Source organism: Solanum stenotomum, chromosome 12, assembly GCF_019186545.1.
Source record: "Solanum stenotomum isolate F172 chromosome 12, ASM1918654v1, whole genome shotgun sequence".
NCBI classification, from domain to species: domain Eukaryota; kingdom Viridiplantae; phylum Streptophyta; class Magnoliopsida; order Solanales; family Solanaceae; genus Solanum; species Solanum stenotomum.
In genome coordinates this window covers 30358658-30377323 of record NC_064293.1, presented here as the reverse complement: position 1 = coordinate 30377323, position 18666 = coordinate 30358658, and the positions used below count along the sequence as shown (strand labels likewise).

General features: G+C 39.7%; 3 protein-coding genes across 3 annotated transcripts; 1 reads left to right on the top strand and 2 right to left on the bottom strand.

The window, feature by feature from the left end:
- Window positions 1-345: 345 nt before the first annotated feature.
- LOC125846445 (probable L-type lectin-domain containing receptor kinase S.5) lies at window positions 346-10537 on the top strand. The gene is made up of 2 exons (XM_049525855.1): window positions 346-1943; window positions 9580-10537. The coding sequence occupies exons 1-2, from the start codon at window positions 698-700 to the stop codon at window positions 10398-10400; spliced, it is 2067 nt and encodes a 688-aa protein (XP_049381812.1). The 5' UTR covers window positions 346-697; the 3' UTR covers window positions 10401-10537.
- LOC125846461 (2-oxoglutarate-dependent dioxygenase DAO-like) lies at window positions 10470-17792 on the bottom strand. The gene is made up of 4 exons (XM_049525881.1): window positions 17416-17792; window positions 15916-16231; window positions 15471-15739; window positions 10470-11010 (listed from the first exon to the last, which is right to left on the bottom strand). The coding sequence occupies exons 1-3, from the start codon at window positions 17754-17756 to the stop codon at window positions 15491-15493; spliced, it is 906 nt and encodes a 301-aa protein (XP_049381838.1). The 5' UTR covers window positions 17757-17792; the 3' UTR covers window positions 10470-11010; window positions 15471-15490.
- LOC125846462 (2-oxoglutarate-dependent dioxygenase DAO-like) lies at window positions 10789-13591 on the bottom strand. The gene is made up of 3 exons (XM_049525882.1): window positions 13211-13591; window positions 11459-11774; window positions 10789-11279 (listed from the first exon to the last, which is right to left on the bottom strand). The coding sequence occupies exons 1-3, from the start codon at window positions 13549-13551 to the stop codon at window positions 11031-11033; spliced, it is 906 nt and encodes a 301-aa protein (XP_049381839.1). The 5' UTR covers window positions 13552-13591; the 3' UTR covers window positions 10789-11030.
- Window positions 17793-18666: the final 874 nt, after the last annotated feature.

Here is an 18666-nt window from a genome sequence, read left to right as displayed (position 1 = left end):
TTTTTCATTAATAGAACTAGTAATGGAACCACCTTATGTTAAGGAGTGTCGATTGACATTTCCTCATCGGAAATTTATATTGTTTAGGTAGATTAAAATTTTAATTTTACGTATAAATACTATATATTAATTCAACTTATTTTTGTGTGATTCTACTTTTTTATATTTTAAATTAATCGTTAGTATAATTTATGGCTCTGTCATTATTGATAGAACTTAACTCAAAGAATAAGGAGTAAAGAGTCGGAGAACATGCAAGTTCTACTAGGTATATATTGATGGTGCTGTGAAATAAGTTGAGATACATAGAAGCATGATCGGACCGGCAAGTTCTATATTGTATACATTGATGATGTCGTGAAATAAGTCGAAATACGCGAAAGCAAGTCCAGAGACCATAATCATTAAAAAAAAAAAGGGTAAGTTCTAGGCAATGGTATGAAAGAGTGTGAGACCAAGCCAAAAACCTATTCAAACTTCTTTAACAATGTCTATAATTATTTAAGTAGCATATCTCCATTTTTTCACTCATTGATCAATTATTTTATTTGCATTTACAAAAAAGTAAGACAAAGCCAACGTGCTTCAAAGTTTCTGCTCATTGATTCTTTCTTCTTCCCCTGTTTTCTTGTCCATCACCAAATCTACTTCCTCTGTAGCCGCCACCACCTCTGAAGGGACTCACTGCTGATGAAAAATGGGATTGTTAACACCAAAAACACTCACCATTTTCATCTTTCTCTTCTCTTTACTACACCTCAAACTTCAAGCTCAAAAAATGGAACATTACAACCTAGAATATGCATCTTTTGATCAAACTTTCTTTGACATCTTTGAAGTTGAAAGTCCTGCAACAATCAGTAACGCTGCTCTCCAAGTAACCCCTGATTCTGCTTCTTCAGATTTCAATCTCAACAATAACTCAGGAAGAATCCTCTTTAAGCGACCATTTAAGCTCTGGGATGGTGATGTTTTAGACAATAAAACAAGGGTTGCATCTTTCAACTCTTCTTTTCTTGTCAACATTTACAGACCAAATAATGAAACAGCTGCTGAAGGGTTAACATTCTTGATTTCACCAGATTTGGAGAAGCCAGATAATAGCCAGGGCCAGTATTTAGGGTTAACAAATGGTACTACAGATGGGAAATCTAGTAACAAAGTTGTTGCTGTTGAGCTTGATACTTCTAAACAGAGCTTTGACCCTGATGGTAACCATATAGGTATTGACGTTCATAGTGTTAGATCTGTAAAGGTTGAATCTTTAACACCCCATGGTATAGAACTTGCTCCTATGGGTGCAAGATTCTATAATGTTTGGATACAATATGATGGAATCAAGAAAGTTCTTGATGTTTATATTGTTGAACAAGCACAGAAAAATGGGTCTACCCCACCTATACCAAAAACCCCCATTTTAACATATAATCTTGATTTGAAAGAACATGTAAATCAAGAATCATATTTTGGGTTTTCTGCATCAACTGGGACTAACTACCAACTCAACTGTGTATTGAGATGGAACTTAACAGTTGAGTATTTCCCAGAAAAGAAAAATCCTTGGTTGAAGATTGTTTTAGGTGTTGGGATTCCTGTAGTGGTGTTTTTGATTCTTGCCGCGGCGTATTTAGGGTATTGTTATCATAAGAAAAGGATTGATAGGTCACAGTCTAACATATTGGGTGCACTCAAGAGTTTGCCTGGAACACCACAAGAGTTTCAGTTTAAGGCTTTGAAGAAAGCTACAAACAATTTTGATGAAAAGAATAAGCTTGGGCAAGGAGGATATGGAGTTGTTTACAGAGGATTTTTAGCTGGTGAGGAGAACAAAGATATTGCTGTCAAATGGTTTTCTAGGGAAAGCATCAAAGGGCAAGATGATTTCTTGGCTGAGCTTACTATTATCAATCGTCTTCGACATAAACATCTTGTCAAATTGCTTGGTAAGTGTTCTTAGTTTTTCTTCAAACATAGATTTTGTGCATTTGTTTGAGTAGAGTATTAGAGTTATATTATTGTGCCTGTTTTGTTTATGATCTTCAATAACAGTTAGGGAAATGGTACTGGTAACTGGTAAAGTTGCTGCCATGTGATCGAAAGTTCATAGATTTAGGGTGTGGATAGAGTCTCTTAGGTTGCGTAAAGTACACCCTTGTGGTCTAATCCTTCTCAGTATAGCTACAAATTTGAGTCTCAAATAAGGCCTTATCTCCAATATTTCAATTGAAAAGTAAACTATACAAATAGGGCAAAGTGTAGTTTTTTTTTTGGGCAAGTACATAAAATGTGTGAATACCTTTAAGGCAAAGGAAGTTTTAAGTGTAGAGTAAATTTTGCTCAAAATTAGTTGCATTTTCTTGAATTTCCCTTATAGAATTCTTGCCCCACCCCTCCTGCCATAATTAAACAATGAGACAAGGATAATGGCGAGGAGCCAAATTTAGCAATCAGAAACAGAAATTGTCCTCTATGTTTTTTGATTCTCAATGAAAGAGAGAATTCATTACCAGGATTCATTGATGTGACTTGAAAGAATGGTACCAAAAACCTTTTAAAAGTTACTGACATAATTTAAAGCCAAAGATTGGTGGGACATCAAATTTAATACTAGCTCCAATTTGTTTGTCATTTTGTCTTTTTTTTTTTGGGTATAAAAAAGAATGGCTTTTACTATTTTTTTTCAACTTTACAACTAATATGTTTGAGACTATAAGATTAAAAAATATTTTGATATGTTTAAATTAAGACCATAAAAATCTAAAATCTTCTTTATTATCATAAACTCTGCAAGTAAAAAACAAGGAGTTTATGTAATATTATTATGTTGTTCGGACTCTACAAAAATGTTGTTGCACATGTATTGAATTCTTAAAAAATAATACTACTTTTGAAGGATCCGATCGGTATCCATCCACATATTTAGAGAGAGCGAAGCAACACTAATACAATAGACTCATTAACCGCGTGAGCACATGCCCTTGTCTTTTTATGCTTTTCTTTTTCTAGTAACTAGTAAGTGATCAACGTCTTATATGCTTATTCAATTAATTTATGTAATTTTAACAAGGGACTAGTCTTTCTATTCTTACATTTAGTATGCTAGGAATTTTGACATGGGACTAGTTTTTCTAGTCTGACATTTAGCGTGCTAGGAATGTCCTAGGTTGGATCATCTTCTGACAAGCAAATTTCCCCTTTGGAAGAATTCAAAGTCTTCTTGAACATTTAATAACTTGGTACTTCTTTTTGTCTTCAATCTCCTTTTCCTTTCTTAGAATTCTCAAGTCACCCCAAGGTGTCAAAGTTTCTTTTACCCTGACTAACTAGATTTGCGTAGCATAGTGTGACGTCCCGCCACCGACATAGGCAACTTTTGCAAAGAAGAAGGCATGGAGGTTTCTAGAATAGGCTAGAGAACCTTAGACATTTCAAGAGAACTTTAGAGAAATGTAGAATTCTCTAGATAGGGGTCAAAGTGTAAATATTTGAGGGACCTCCCATGTAAATATTAATTACACTTTAGTCCTTAGAGAGTAGTATAAATAGGGGTGCCCTCATTTGCAAAGGCACCAAGCAAGTTGTAAGCAATCTTCCAAAGCTAATACAAAAGCCTTCTTCCAAATTCTCTCTCTTTGTTCTTTCCAAAACTTTCCTTAAGCATTCTCTTAGCAATCCAAGTCCTAAAGGCTTCCTTGAGTTTACAAGACTCTTGAAAGATTAGTGAGTAAACCGTCAAGGGCCACACGGAAACTTAGCCATCACTCTAAGTCCGTGACAAAGTGGTATCAGAGCAGAGGTTCGATACTAAAGGAATGGCAACCGAAGGGGAGATAAATGCTGCTAGCACCACCAATATCCGTCCGGATGGAGGAAAGAAGTCCCGAAAGGGCAAGAAGCACCAAAGGAGTCCTGAAGAAATGCTGCCGGATCCCACACCTAGCGAGGCACTTACATCTTATCCACCCTCGACCACCGAGGCAAGCGACGATGAACTTGGCGAGGAGGCCATCGACGTCACCGCTGGCGAAGAGTGGGTCTCAAGGGTTGAAGTGGCAAGGCAGGCCGTGGAGATATTAGGCCGACGCATGAATGTGGCCGACGGCAAATTCAAAACTCTTGAAGACTTCACCCTTGAGGAGACAGAAAACATTCGTAAGGAATTGGAGGCACGCCAGCGGGCTGAATTTGAGATGAAGGAGGCCATCACTTCCTTGGAGTGCCGGTTCATAGAGGCGTTGAACACAATTGAAACCATGAAAGCCGAACTGAAGGCACTTAAGGAAGGAAAAGAAGCTGGAGGATCGGCGTCATCCGACTATGATAGGGAGGCCAGGGTCGAGGCTCCCAAGCCACCTATGTTCAAAGGCGTCCGTGACGCGCAAGAGGTGGAGAATTTCTTGTGGCACTTGGAGAACTACTTCAAGTGTAGTCGGGTGAAAAGTGATGAAAATAAGATCAACACTGCCGTGTTGTATCTTTCGGAGATGGCCATGTTGTGGTGGAGGCGCAAAGAAGCCGAGATAGGGAAGGGCACGTGCACCATCAACACGTGGGAGCAATTCCGCGAAGAATTCAAGAAAGCCTTCTTCCCTACCAACGTCATATACGAGGTTAAGCGCAAGTTCAGGGAACTGAAGCAAACGGGAAGCATCCGGGCGTACGTTAAAGAGTTCACATCTCTAACGCTTCAGATTCCCAACCTCACGGACGAAGACATGCTGTTCCACTTCATGGACGGGTTGCAGAATTGGGCCAAGACGGAGTTGGAGCGGCGACAGGTCAAGACCATAGACGAAGCCATCACACAGGCCGAGTCTTTGATAGACTTCAAGCATGATCGGCATGACAAGGCAAAGGGCAAAGATGCGAGGAGCAGTCATGCCAAAGGTGGGGGAGACCGTGGCCGAGGCAAGGAGCAGCAGACGCACCCCAAGCAGCACGACCCCCACAAGCCAGACAGCCGACGGTTCGTGCGCCAGAGCTACACGGAGAAAAAGGCGCAGACCACCAAGGGAGATGGTTGCTACATATGCGGAGGACCACACGGCTACGCCAGGTGCCCGGAGATGAAGAACCTTGGTGCCATCCTACGCGAGCGGAAGGAGAAGGACGCACTAGAGCAAGGGCAAGACGCGGGCACGACGCAGTTGGGCATGGTAGGACTATGCGGGGCGATAGCCAAGCAGACAGAGAAGCCAGGAGACTTCAGTACGCAGTATGTAGGCATCTCCATCAATGGACGTGCAGCTCGTGCCATGGTAGACACCGGGGCAGAAGCTAACATCATGACCAAAACGGCGGCAGAGAGGTTAGGACTGAGCTATGTTCCAAGCAACACCCGCCTCAAGACGGTCAATGCACCACCGACCCCCGTGTGCGGAATAGCCCAAGGAGTGAGTGTCACGTTGGGAAGTTGGCAAGGTAAGACAAACTTCACCGTCGCTCCTTTGGATATTTTTGACATTATTCTTGGGCAAGAATTCTTCCAACAGTGCCACACGATAATTGACCCCCAACTCCAACGACTCATGGTCCTGGAGCGGGAAGGGTCATGCATGGTACCCCTAGTTAAGGTACCAAAGAAGAAAGGACACGTCCTCCTATCGGCCATGCAGATTATGAAAGGCCTAAAGAAAGGGGAGCCGACGTTCCTGGCCGCCATTGCAAGTTCGAAGGAAGACAATGGTGATGAGCAAGCCTTGCCACCAATCGTAGAAAAGGTCCTTGAGGAAAACAAGGACGTAATGCCGGCCGAGCTGCCAAAGACCCTACCTCCGAGGCGCGAGGTAGACCACAAGATAGAACTGGAGGTTGGAGCTAAGCCACCTGCACATGCCCCTTANGAAAACAAGGACGTGATGCCGGCCGAGCTGCCAAAGACCCTACCTCCGAGGCGTGAGGTAGACCACAAGATAGAGCTGGAGGTTGGAGCTAAGCCACCTGCACATGCCCCTTACCGCATGGCTCCACCCGAGTTAGAGGAGCTAAGGAAACAGCTGAAAGAGCTCCTCGAAGCCGGTCACATTCGTCCGTCTAAAGCACCTTATGGCGCGCCGGTATTATTCCAGAAGAAGAAGGACGGATCCTTGCGCTTATGCATCGACTATCGGGCGCTTAATAAGGTAACAATCAAGAACAAATATCCTATTCCGCTTATCGCAGATTTATTTGATAGACTTGGACAGGCAAAGTACTTCACAAAGATGGACCTCCGGAAAGGGTACTACCAAGTACGCATCGCAGAAGGGGACGAGCCGAAGACAGCGTGCGTGACCAGATACGGAGCATTCGAGTGGTTGGTGATGCCTTTTGGCCTAACCAACGCACCCGCCACATTCTGCACGCTGATGAACAGGATCTTTCAGCCCCACTTGGATCAGTTCGTGGTAGTATACTTGGACGACATAGTCATCTACAGCAACTCTCTGGAGGAGCACGCGGAGCATTTAAAGAAAGTCTTCCAAGTCTTAAGAGAAAACCAGCTTTACGTTAAGCGGGAAAAATGCGAGTTCGCCCAGCATGAAGTACATTTCTTGGGGCATATCATCAGCCAAGGCGAACTAAGGATGGACGACGCCAAAGTACGGGCAATCCAAGAATGGGAAGTGCCCACCAACGTGACCGAGCTGCGATCGTTTCTCGGACTTGCGAATTATTACCGCAGGTTCATAAGAGGGTACTCTGCCAAAGCCGCTCCGCTGACCGAGTTACTGAAGAAAAATAAGCCGTGGGTTTGGAGCGCGGAGTGCCAACAAGCCTTTGAAGGTCTCACGGCCGCGATAACAGAAGAACCGGTCTTGACGCTGCCCGACTTCTCGAAGACCTTCGAAGTACACACGGATGCCTCAGACTTCGCCATTGGGGGAGTCTTAATGCAAGAAAGACACCCCATAGCTTTCGAGAGCCGCAAGCTGAACGAGACCGAGCGACGCTACACGGTGCAGGAAAAGGAAATGACGGCCATAGTGCATTGCCTGCGCACATGGAGGCATTACTTGTTAGGATCCAAGTTCGTGGTCAAGACAGACAACGTAGCCACTAGCTACTTTCAATCACAGAAAAAGATCACCCCAAAACAAGCTAGATGGCAGGACTTTCTAGCCGAGTTCGACTACGTCTTGGAGTACAAACCAGGAAGAGGCAATGTTGTGGCCGATGCACTAAGCAGAAAGGCCAAACTAGCTGCCATCACTACAGCTCATTGTGATATTCAAGATGCAATCAAGGATGGCATGCAACATGACCCCGAAGCCAAGAAGCTGATGGAGTTAGCTGCCCAAAGCAAGACTAGGCGCTTCTGGGTAGAAGACGGTCTCCTGCTCACGTCCGGTCGAAGGGTCTACGTGCCGAAGTTCGGAACCATCAGGCGGCGAATAATCAAGGAAAGCCACGACACACCATGGGCCGGGCATCCAGGGCAGCGAAGAACAAGGGCGCTGATCGAGGCTATCTATTTTTGGCCACGCATGCGGGACGATATCGAGTGCTATGTACAGACTTGTCTTGTGTGCCAGCAAGACAAAGTAGAACAAAAGCATCCGGGAGGACTATTGGAGCCACTACCCGTAGCGGAACGTCCATGGGAGAGCGTAACTATGGACTTCATCACTTCACTACCTAAGTCCGACGGGTATGGAACTATTATGGTCGTGGTGGACAGATTCTCAAAGTATGCTACCTTCATACCCGCCACAGCCGGATGCACCGCAAAGGAGGCCGCTCGATTGTTCTTTAAGAACGTGGTAAAGTATTGGGGGCTGCCGAGGCACATCATTAGCGACCGAGACCCCCGCTTTACTGNAGTTGGCGACGGGCCAACAGCCCCAAACTCCACATTCTTTACCAGCCGCTTTTGAAGGAAAGAGTTTGGGAGCTTACCATCTTGCCAAAGGATGGGAAGAACAGCTTGACACTGCCAAGTCTTACCTGGACAAGGCAGCAAGCAAGATGAAGAAATTTGCCGACCGCAGACGACGTCCCACGGACTATAAGGAAGGCGACATGGTCTTGGTGAAGTTCAACCCAAGACAGTTCAAGGCACTAAGAGGCGTTCATCAAAACTTAGTGCGAAAATATGAGGGGCCGTTCAAGATCGTTGCCAAGGTGGGCAAGATCTCCTACAAGGTGGAGTTGCCTCCACACTTCAAAATCCATCCGGTGTTTCATGCAAGCGTCCTCAAGCCTTACCATGAGGACAAGGAAGACACTAGCCGGAACCAACCCCGCCGGGCCCCCATTACTGTCACTGCCTCGCATGACCGGGAGATTGAAGCTATTATAGATTATCAAGCCAAACGGAAGCGGGGTCAGCAAGCCAGCGCCATGTTCCTGGTGCATTGGAAGGGACAATCTCCGGAGGAGGCCACATGGGAGAAATATGAAGACTTGTGGCAATTCAAAGACCAAGTCCGGGATTTTCTGCAGCAATGCGCCGCGGTCGTCGCATCATCAGGTGGGGGAGCATGTGACGTCCCGCCACCGACATAGGCAACTTTTGCAAAGAAGAAGGCATGGAGGTTTCTAGAATAGGCTAGAGAACCTTAGACATTTCAAGAGAACTTTAGAGAAATGTAGAATTCTCTAGATAGGGGTCAAAGTGTAAATATTTGAGGGACCTCCCATGTAAATATTAATTACACTTTAGTCCTTAGAGAGTAGTATAAATAGGGGTGCCACCATTTGCAAAGGCACCAAGCAAGTTGTAAGCAATCTTCCAAAGCTCAATACAAAGCCTTCTTCAAAAAGCTCTCTTTGTTCTTTCCAAAACTTTCCTTAAGCATTCTCTTAGCAATCCAAGTCCTAAAAGGCTTCCTTGAGTTTACAAGACTCTTGAAAGATTAGTGAGTAAACCGTCAAGGGCCACACGGAAACTTAGCCATCACTCTAAGTCTGTGACAATAGGGCCCAACAAAGTGAGAAACACTATATATCAAAACCATTTTTTAATGCTTGAAGTTGAGAGCTCTAGTTAAGGAATCACACTCCCCGTTAGGCGATAGTAAATGTTTTAATAGTTGATTCATACCATTTGGTAAGTAAGAGTTTAAGCCAAAAATATCAAGGAAGTAAGAAAAACCAATGGAATGCCTTAAAGTATTGACCAAGAACCAACTTGTTACTATGGTCCCTCCAATTTAAAAAAACAAGGCACTATCTTGAAGCCCTTCATTTTGACTTGCTTAAAAGAAGATGATCATCCTTTGCTGACCATGGAATAAGCAGCCATTTGTCAAAGTTCAAAACAATTTTTTATGTCAAAATTTTGGGAAGCTTCCTTCTTGTCCTAACATCCCTTTCATTCATTGTCAACGATTAAGACAAGTTTTGGATGTTAGTTGAATGATGGTAAATTAAATCCAATGAAAAGGACATTAATTCTGTATTTTAGTATACATTCATCTTCAAACACCTAATTTTTGTGTCATCTACTCTTGTCATCTGACCCTACAAAGAGATAAGGTTTGTAAAATACAAAAAAAAGTTGACCATTTGGGTATTCTGCAACTTCTGTGTCTAGCTGTTTTTACTGATAAAAAAACAAACATATGCATCTTACAAAATTACATGTTATGGTAACAGGATGGTGTCACAAGAATGGAAAGTTACTGCTTGTATATGAATACATGCCTAATGGCAGTCTAGATATGCACCTCTTTGCGGGTCCAGATAAAGAGCCGTTGAGCTGGAACGTCCGCTACAAGATTGTGCAAGGTGTTGCCTCAGCATTGCACTATCTGCACAATGAGTATGACCAGAGGGTGGTCCATCGCGACCTGAAGGCGAGTAACATCATGCTTGACTCAAAGTTCAATGCGCGCCTTGGGGACTTTGGCCTTGCGCGGGCACTTGACAACGAAAGGACCTCGTATGCTGAGGCAGAAGGAGTGCTTGGCACAATGGGATACATTGCACCAGAGTGTTTCCACACAGGGAAAGCCACACAGCAATCTGATGTATACGCGTTTGGGGCAGTGTTGTTGGAAGTTGTATGTGGCCAGAGACCTGGAACCAGGATTAATGGCTTTCAATTTTTTGTTGATTGGGTTTGGTACTTGCACCGCGATGGCCGTATCTTGGAAGCTGTTGATCCAAGGCTTGGAGGTGACTATGTTGCTGATGAAGCAAAGAAACTTCTACTGCTTGGTTTGGCTTGTGCACATCCTATAGCTACTGATAGGCCTAAAACACAGGCAATAGTTCAGATTATATCAGGGTCAGCACCAGCACCAGAAGTTCCACCATTCAAGCCAGCATTTGTGTGGCCATCAATGATGCCAATTGACATAGACTCAAGTGTTATGGACACAACATCCATTACTACTTCTCAATTCAATTCAGGATGGAGTCTTGACTATCAAAGCAGGGAGACCCCAACATATGCAGACCACTCTTTGGTGTAGTTACTTTGATGGTAAACAACTATTACCAAAAGGAAAATTGATTTTTTTGGCCTTCTATTTTTTAAAAATATTTCCTGTAATTATGTTTTCTTGGGAGGAGGTTAACAATTTCCTTCAGTTTTTTACTTTTTGTTTGATGTTTTTTTTCCTTTTCAAATTTGTTATTGGGGCATGATGAAAAGATCAGAGCAGCCCATGTACATTCATATAACTCAGCAGTGTTACATTATGTCATATTTACTGTTTTCCTGTCTTTGTCAACCAAAATTATGTAAAAGAAACTCATGTTGAGCCAAATTGGAGGAGACAGAAAATGAATAGTGGCGAAGTATCTTTGTTGCCTCAATTGTACTACTACATACAACTTAAAGAATTCCAAGATCTCAAATTGTAATGAAAGATAAGACCTGATCAATTCTTATAAAATCAATAGATAACAGAAGAACACAATACAAAGATGGATCATAGATGCTTTTGTTGATATGCATAAATGCTCTGCCATTTTATAGGCTATTGTAGTATTAGATCATTGACAATATATAGTAGATGAAATCCCACTAAGATTCATCTACTTTCAAGATCATTTCTGTAAATTAATATAACGGAGGACCTGAGATGCTTGCCAAAGTTTTACAAGTTAGTGCGCATAAGATCAAGAGTTTCCCCCGCCTGTAACTTTGTTGATAAACGGAGCTCCCTATAATCAATGAAAGTGAAAGGAACATAGATACGGGGGTGTTCAGCATCTACCAGCTCAGGTGGTGGTTCCACTGCTGTGTCCCTTGGTCCCAAGATGAATGAAGCAATAGACACCCGGAGTTTTGCTTCCTTGCATATCACTCTATGCTTGACAGAGTATAATCTTCCATTGCTCCATACCTTCACACATAGCAAAAGGCAAGTATCATTGTCTAGTTCTTTTTTCTCAATCTTAGAAGGGGTAAGGGAGTAGGAATTATCTAACTTCCTGCTAAACAAACCCCGCCAGAGGCTAGCATAAGATTGTTGGAACACGTCAAATCTTGAAAATGAACTAGGTAGAGTAGCAGCATAGTTACCGTGCCTATGTCTCCAATATTCACAAGGAGGGTGTTTGGCCAAGGATCAACTGCTACAAATTCACCAGACTTCTTCATGACCTCAAGACCACCAACGCTTTCATCATCCTGTAGAATAGTAAGGAATGCCGAGTCTGTGTGTATCTGAACCCCAGAGGAACCTACAACTTCTGGGGTGAAGTTGTACTTGTTAATCCTAAACTGACAAGGCCAATCCTCAAAGGAAACATTTGGCAGTCCCAACCCTTCACCCATCTTATACAGAACGTCCATCATTAGTCCATTAATTGCTGCAGCATACTGCTTGATTGTCTCTCTGTTCACAGTAGGAATCAAACTGCTTTTAAGCATTCTTGGAGAGCAGTCTTTTGAGATTTCTTCAATATAAGTATAATTTACCCAAACATGCCCACAATTCTTAAAATATATTCAGATATCAATTCCTTTTTCTTGTTAATTTCTTTATGATGCCACTCCAGCATGTAAGAAGCACTTCTTTTAGGATAGTCGTAGTATTATTCTTGTAGTTTTTATTTCTTCAATTTCTGTCACTATTTATTATTCCTTGTACTTCGATTATCTTATTATTTTGTTGTAGTTACAGATTGCTTTGTCATGCCTTGTTTCTTTACTGCTGTTATTTTCTTGAGCCGAGGGTCTATCGGAATCAACCTCCCAAAGTAGGGTAATGTTTGTGTACGCACTACCTTCCCCAGACCCCACTTGTCGGATTAGACTGAGTATGTTGTTGTTTAACTCATATTACAATTATGAAAAAGACTAAGAGTAAAAAGCAAGAGAAAACAAAAGCTCTTAATTAAGTGTTTATTAGCTTCACTGATCATTTAAGTTCCTTCAACTACTGTGCTAAACTTAAGTACTAAACTTGCTAGCAATACGAACAAATCACTTCCAGATCCCACCAGCAAGTCACTGACATAGCTAATTTATCAAGGATATCGGTAATAAATGAATCCTACTTTTCATTTTCAAAACTGCAATAACAACTATTAATGCACAAAGAACTCAGTTTTTAATCATCAAGAAACTAAATAAGTACTCCCTCTGTCCCAATTCAAGTGTGTTACTTTCCATTTTCTGCCTGTCCCAAAAAAGAGCTTCTTTTTCTATATTTTAGTAAATTTTCCAATTCCAACATTCTACATGGCAAGTCGCTGACATAGCTAATTGATCAAGGGTAACAACAATGAATGAACAAATGAATTCTATTACTATTCATTTTCAAAACTTCATCATCAACTATCAATGCACAAAGAACTCAACTTTTCATTATCAAGAAACTAAAAAAGTACTCTCTCCATCACAATTCAAGTTTCTTACTATCCTTTTCCGATCTGTCCCAAAAAGTGTGTCTTTTTCTACATTTAGTAAATTTCCAATTCGACATTCTACATGACAAGTCACAAGCTAATTGATCAAGGGTAACAACAATGAAATGAACCAATGAATCCTACTATTCATTTCAAAACTTCATCAAACAACTTCTAATGCACAAAGAACTCAACTTTCCATCATCAAGAAACTAAAAAAGTACTCCCTCCGTCCCAATTCAAGTGTCTTAATTTCCTTTTTCAGTTTGCCCCCAAAAAGATTGTCTTTTTCTATATTTACTAAATTTTCCAATTCCAACATTCTACACAGACATAGCAAATTGATCAAAGGTAACAGCAATGAACTCATCAAAGAACTCAACTTTTCATTTTCAAGAAGCTGAAAAAGTAACAATCAAACCTTTGATGTGGAGATGCATCCAACTGAGTACAAAACTCATCTAAATCTTCAGCACAAGACATATCATAGAGACCAAACGCTTCATAAAGAGGGTTTTTTTCACTAGGAGCCATGTATCCAGATCCTGCAAGTACATCCTTGTTGCGTTTCTTGATTTCAATTGGAAGATCAAACAATGTCCTCACCACTTCCTTCATCTCTGCCATGAGTGAAACTGGAAGGATTTTATCATGGTTCAAAATTCTGAAACAACCCCATTCTTCACACGCCCAAATCAACTTGGATGATTGCCTTGGAAAATCCTGTAAATCAATTACTGGCACTAAATTTTCAGTCTCCATTTTGTTTTTTTTTGCTCTTACCTTAGTTTTTTTCTTTTTTTGGAACTTGGGTTTATTCTTATAATGAAATGAAAAACTCCCTCATGGAAAATTCTAATTGTGTCACGTGAATTGAGATAGATGTCGATCAAAGACGTGAAGAATTTGGATGCGTTGAATTAGAGAGGGAACACAACATGAGTCTCTCCGCACGATTGTCTCAATTTTTTTGGACACACACATTTGAAAGTTGAAACATACATCACTCTCCCGGGAGAAAACAAAAATCAAACAGTAGTGTAATTCATTTAATTTATTATATTTTTTATGCGTCAAATTATTTGTCATGTTTTTTTTCTTAAAAAAAACTGTATTAATTTGGTAAAATTTTTTATTATTTTATTTTTATTTATGTCTTAAATATAATTTCTCTTTATTGAATATGTGTCATCACTCTACAATTAAAGTGTACGTAGTCTTCAAGAATAATTACAATTAAAGATAATAGAAAAGGAATAGTTAATTTTATTTTAACCTTCTAAAATAACAAATAATTTTAGATTACTATTTTAAAAAATCACTACTGATATTTTGAGACGAAGGGGTTATCAGATTATTAATTTGTTTTCCTAGTTACCATATCATAAGAGGTCAATTCCGCACTAGATTATGAGTCGATAACAATAATAATATGTAATCTAATAAGTGAGGTTGTTTTCAAAAACAAGAAATGTGAGACAGAAGTTTTTGCTCATTTTCATTACAAAGAAGTTTACAATTACGTTAGAATTGTCAGTTGTCTAACATTTTGGTTTTATAGGTGACGACAAATACATAACCCTATAAGGCAAAAATCACTGAATTAAAGTATTAATTATTTTTTTTATCAAGTTGGTAAGAATGTGGGAAATGGACCATTCTACTGCTGAAATTTCTCTTATGGTTCCAAAAAAAGAAATGCAAGATATAAAAAATAGCTATATTGGATTGGAGTATATATAACAAATCAATCTGGTAAGTAGGGCTGCTTAGCCTAATTATGTAATAATTATCAACAATAATTAGGATTTCCATATCCAAAACAAAGAACAAAAAATTTGGGGAGAAAGAATTAAGTAACCATTGATTGATTGTTTTAAGTATAATATACACATATAACTCTATACAACATGAGGATTGAGGACTCTCTAAGCTAAATTCTTTAAGCCTCCCAATCAGACAACAAAATTCTGGGAAGGAAAATCTCAACCACTTCAGTACCAGTTCGAACAAGCTGTTCAATTGTTCACTATTTTCTTCATCACACTTTTGAGGCAGCTAAACAAGTTACTTTGATGGTAAACAACTATTACCAAAAGGAAAATTGATTTTTTTGGCCTTCTATTTTTTAAAAATATTTCCTGTAATTATGTTTTCTTGGGAGGAGGTTAAAAATTTCCTTCAGTTTTTTCCTTTTTTGTTTGATGTTTTTTTTTTTCCTTTTCAATTTGTTATTGGGGCATGTCGCATGATGAAAAGATCAGGCAGCCTATGTACATTCATATAACTCAGTACTGTTACATTATGTCATATTTACTGTTTTCCTGTCTTTGTCAACCAAAATTATGTAAAAGAAACTCATGTTGAGCCAAATTGGAGGAGACAGAAAATGAATAGTGGCGAAGTATCTTTGTTGCCTCAATTGTACTACTACATACAACTTAAAGAATTCCAAGATCTCAAATTGTAATGAAAGATAAGACCTGATCAATTCTTATAAAAGCAATAGATAACAGAAGAACACAATACAAAGATGGGTCATAGAAGCTTTGTTGATATGCATAAATGCTCTGCCATTGTAGTATTAGATCGTTGACAATATATAGTAGATGAAATCCCACTAAGATTTATATTCTTTCTTACTTTCAAGATCATTTCTGTAAATTAATATAACGGAGGACCTGAGATGCTTGCCAAAATTTTACAAGTTAGTGCGCATAAGATCAAGAGTTTCCCCCGCCTGCAACTTTGTTGATAAACGGAGCTTCCTATAATCAGTGAAAGTGAAAGGAGCATAGATACGGGGGTGTTCAGCATCCACCAGCTCAGGTGGTGGTTCCACTGCTGTGTCCCTTGGTCCCAAGAGGAATGAAGCAATAGACACCCGTAGTTTTGCTTCCTTGCATATCACTCTATGCTTGACTGTGTGTAATCTTCCATTGCTCCATACCTTCACATAGCAAAAGCAAGTATCATTGTCTAGTTCTTTTTTCTCAATCTTAGAAGGGGTAACGGAGTAGGAATTATCTAACTTCCTGCTAAACAAACCCCGCCAGAGGCTAGCATAAGATTGTTGGAACAATTCAAATCTTGAAAATGAACTAGGTAGAGTAGCAGCATAGTTACCGTGCCTATGTCTCCAAGATTCACAAGGAGGGTGTTTGGCCAAGGATCAACTGCTACAAATTCACCAGACTTCTTCATGACCTCAAGACCGCCAACGCTTTCATCATCCTGTAGAATAGTAAGGAATCCTGAGTCTGTGTGTATCTGAACCCCAGAGGAACCTACAGCTTCTGGGGTGAAGTGGTACTTGTTAATCCTAAACTGACAAGGCCAATCCTCAAAGGAAACATTTGGCAGTCCCAACCCTTCACTCATCTTTCGCAGAATGTCCATCATTAGTCCATTAATTGCTGCAGCATACTTCTTGATTGTCTCTCTGTTCACAGTAGGAATCAAACTGCTTTTAAGCATTCTAGTAAAGCAGTCTTTTGAGATTTCTTCATTATGAAATGTAAGTATATGTTTACCCAAAATGCCCCCCATTGTTCTTAAAATATATTCAGATATCAATTCCTTTTTCTTGTTAATTTCTTTATGAAGCCACTCCAGCAGGTAAGAAGCACTTCTTTTGGATAGTCGTAGTATTACTCTTGTAGTTTCTTATTTCTTTGATTTCTGTTACTATTTATTGTTTCTTGTACTTCGATTATCGCATTATTTTGTTATAGTTACAGATTGATTTTTCATCCATCGTTTAGTATTCTGCCTTGTTACTTCAGTCCTGTTATTTTCTTGAGCCGAGGGTCTACCGTAAACAACCTCTCTCTACCTCCCAAAGTAGGGGTAAGGTTTGCGTACACACTACCCTCCCCCAGACCCCACTTGTGGGATTAGATTGAGTATGTTGTTGTTTAACTCATATTACAATTATGAGAAAGAGTAACAAACAAGAGAAACAAAAGCTCCTAAGTGTCTATTCACTTCACTGATCATTTAAGCTCCTTCAACTGTTGTGCTAAAAGTAAGTACCAAACTCACTAGTACTATGAACAAATCAATTCCAGATCCCACCAGCAAGTCTCTCACATAGCTAATTCATCAAGGATATCAGCAATAAATGAATTCTACTTTTCATTTTCAGAAATCCAACACCACCAACTATCAATGCACAAAGAACTCAACTTTCCATTATCAAGAAACTAAAAAAGTACTCCCTCCGTCCCAATTCAAATGTCTTACATTTCCTTTTTCAGTCTACCCCAAAAAGAGTGTCTTTTTCTATATTTAATAAATTTTCCAATTTTGACAGGGCAAGTCACTGATATAGCTAATTGATAAAGGGGTAACAGCAATGAATCTTCCTACTGTTCATTTTCAAAACTTCATCACCAACTTCTAATGCACAAAGAACTCAACTTTCCATCATCAAGAAACTAAAAAAGTACTCCCTCCTTCCCAATTCAAGCATCTTAGTTTCCTTTTTCAGCTTGCCCCAAAAAGATTGTCTTTTTCTATATTTACTAAATTTTCCAATTTACACAGACAAGTCACTGACAGCAATGAACTCAACAAAGAACTCAACTTTTCATTTTCAAGAAACTGAAAAAGCAAAAATCAAACCTTTGGTGTGGAGATGCATCCAACTGAGTACAAAACTCATCTACATCTTCAGGACAAGACATATCATAGAGACCCAAAGCTTCATAAAGAGGGTTTTTTTCACTAGGAGCCATGTACCCAGATCCTGCAATTACATCTTTGTTGCGTTTCTTGATTTCAGTTGGAAGATTAAACAATGTCCTCACCACTTCCTTCATCTCTGCCATGAGTGAAACTGGAAGAATGTTATCATGGTTCAAAATTCTGAAACAACCCCATTCTTCACAAGCCCAAATCAACATGGATGATTGCCTTGGAAAATCCTGTAAATCAATTACTGGCACTGAATTTTCAGTCTCCATTTTGTTTTTGTTTTTGTTTTTTGCTCTTACCTTAGTTTTTTTGGAACTTGGGGTTTATTCTTATAAAATAATGAAATGAAATGAAAAACTCCCTTTATCGAAAATTTTAATCATGTCACATGATAAAAAACGTGAAGAATTTGGATGCGTTGAATTAGAGAGGAACACAACTTCGGTCTCTCCGCATGATTGTCTCAATTCTTTTGGAGGGCTAACCCATTGGTGACCCCTTAAATTTGGCACGAAGTTTCACTTAGGCATCTCAAGTGAACGATATTCATTTTGGACACCTCATGTAGGGTTTTGCTGTGTCATTTTGACACTTTTTATATTTTCAAAACCGCATTTTAAGTGCGTACATCCAGACGCCTCTTATGTGGAAAAATAAACTAATTGGTATGTGACATGTGAAAATTTTATTTTATTTTTAAAAATCTTAATTTTACTTTCTTTTTTTCTTTCTTCCAAATCCCAAACCCCATGCCCCCACCTCTTTTCTTCTTCTTCTTGCGCCTCCTTCCCCTTCATCTGTTCTTCTCCATCAAAAAGGCAAGAACATAAGTTAGTTTACAAAGTAAAATACATTTTGGAGAATAAGGGAAATCATACCAAATCGAAAAGTTTTTATATGACATTTAAAAGAAGATGATTTCTTGTGCTACTACGATTGGGATTTACAATGAAGGATATATAATAATTTATTTTTTTTTTCATTGGAGGTTGTTCTTTATTTCATTTTTATTCCTTGAAATCAATTTAATTTTCAATGGAGAAGGTAAGAATGTAAATCAGTTTTTCCATTTGAAAGAAGTTGATTTCTTTTTTTGTTCCCTTGAAATTGATTTTGTTTTTGAATATGAATCAAGATGCAAATTTGATTTTCAAAGAAGATGGAAGAATCAAAGAGTTT

Bases quoted from the DNA above. Each gene is read 5' to 3' on its own strand.
- LOC125846461 (XM_049525881.1), bottom strand. From the start codon at position 17,756: ATGGAGACTGAAAATTCAGTGCCAGTAATTGATTTACAGGATTTTCCA. The intron at 16,232-17,415 runs GTTTGATTTTTG...TACTGTGAACAG, and splicing joins GATGCATCTCCACACCAAAG to AGAGACAATCAAGAAGTATG. The intron at 15,740-15,915 runs GTAACTATGCTG...TGCTATGTGAAG, and splicing joins ATCTTGGAGACATAGGCACG to GTATGGAGCAATGGAAGATT.
- LOC125846462 (XM_049525882.1), bottom strand. From the start codon at position 13,551: ATGGAGACTGAAAATTTAGTGCCAGTAATTGATTTACAGGATTTTCCA. The intron at 11,775-13,210 runs GTTTGATTGTTA...TACTGTGAACAG, and splicing joins GATGCATCTCCACATCAAAG to AGAGACAATCAAGCAGTATG. The intron at 11,280-11,458 runs GTAACTATGCTG...CTATGTGTGAAG, and splicing joins ATATTGGAGACATAGGCACG to GTATGGAGCAATGGAAGATT.
- LOC125846445 (XM_049525855.1), top strand. From the start codon at position 698: ATGGGATTGTTAACACCAAAAACACTCACCATTTTCATCTTTCTCTTC. The intron at 1,944-9,579 runs GTAAGTGTTCTT...TTATGGTAACAG, and splicing joins ACATCTTGTCAAATTGCTTG to GATGGTGTCACAAGAATGGA.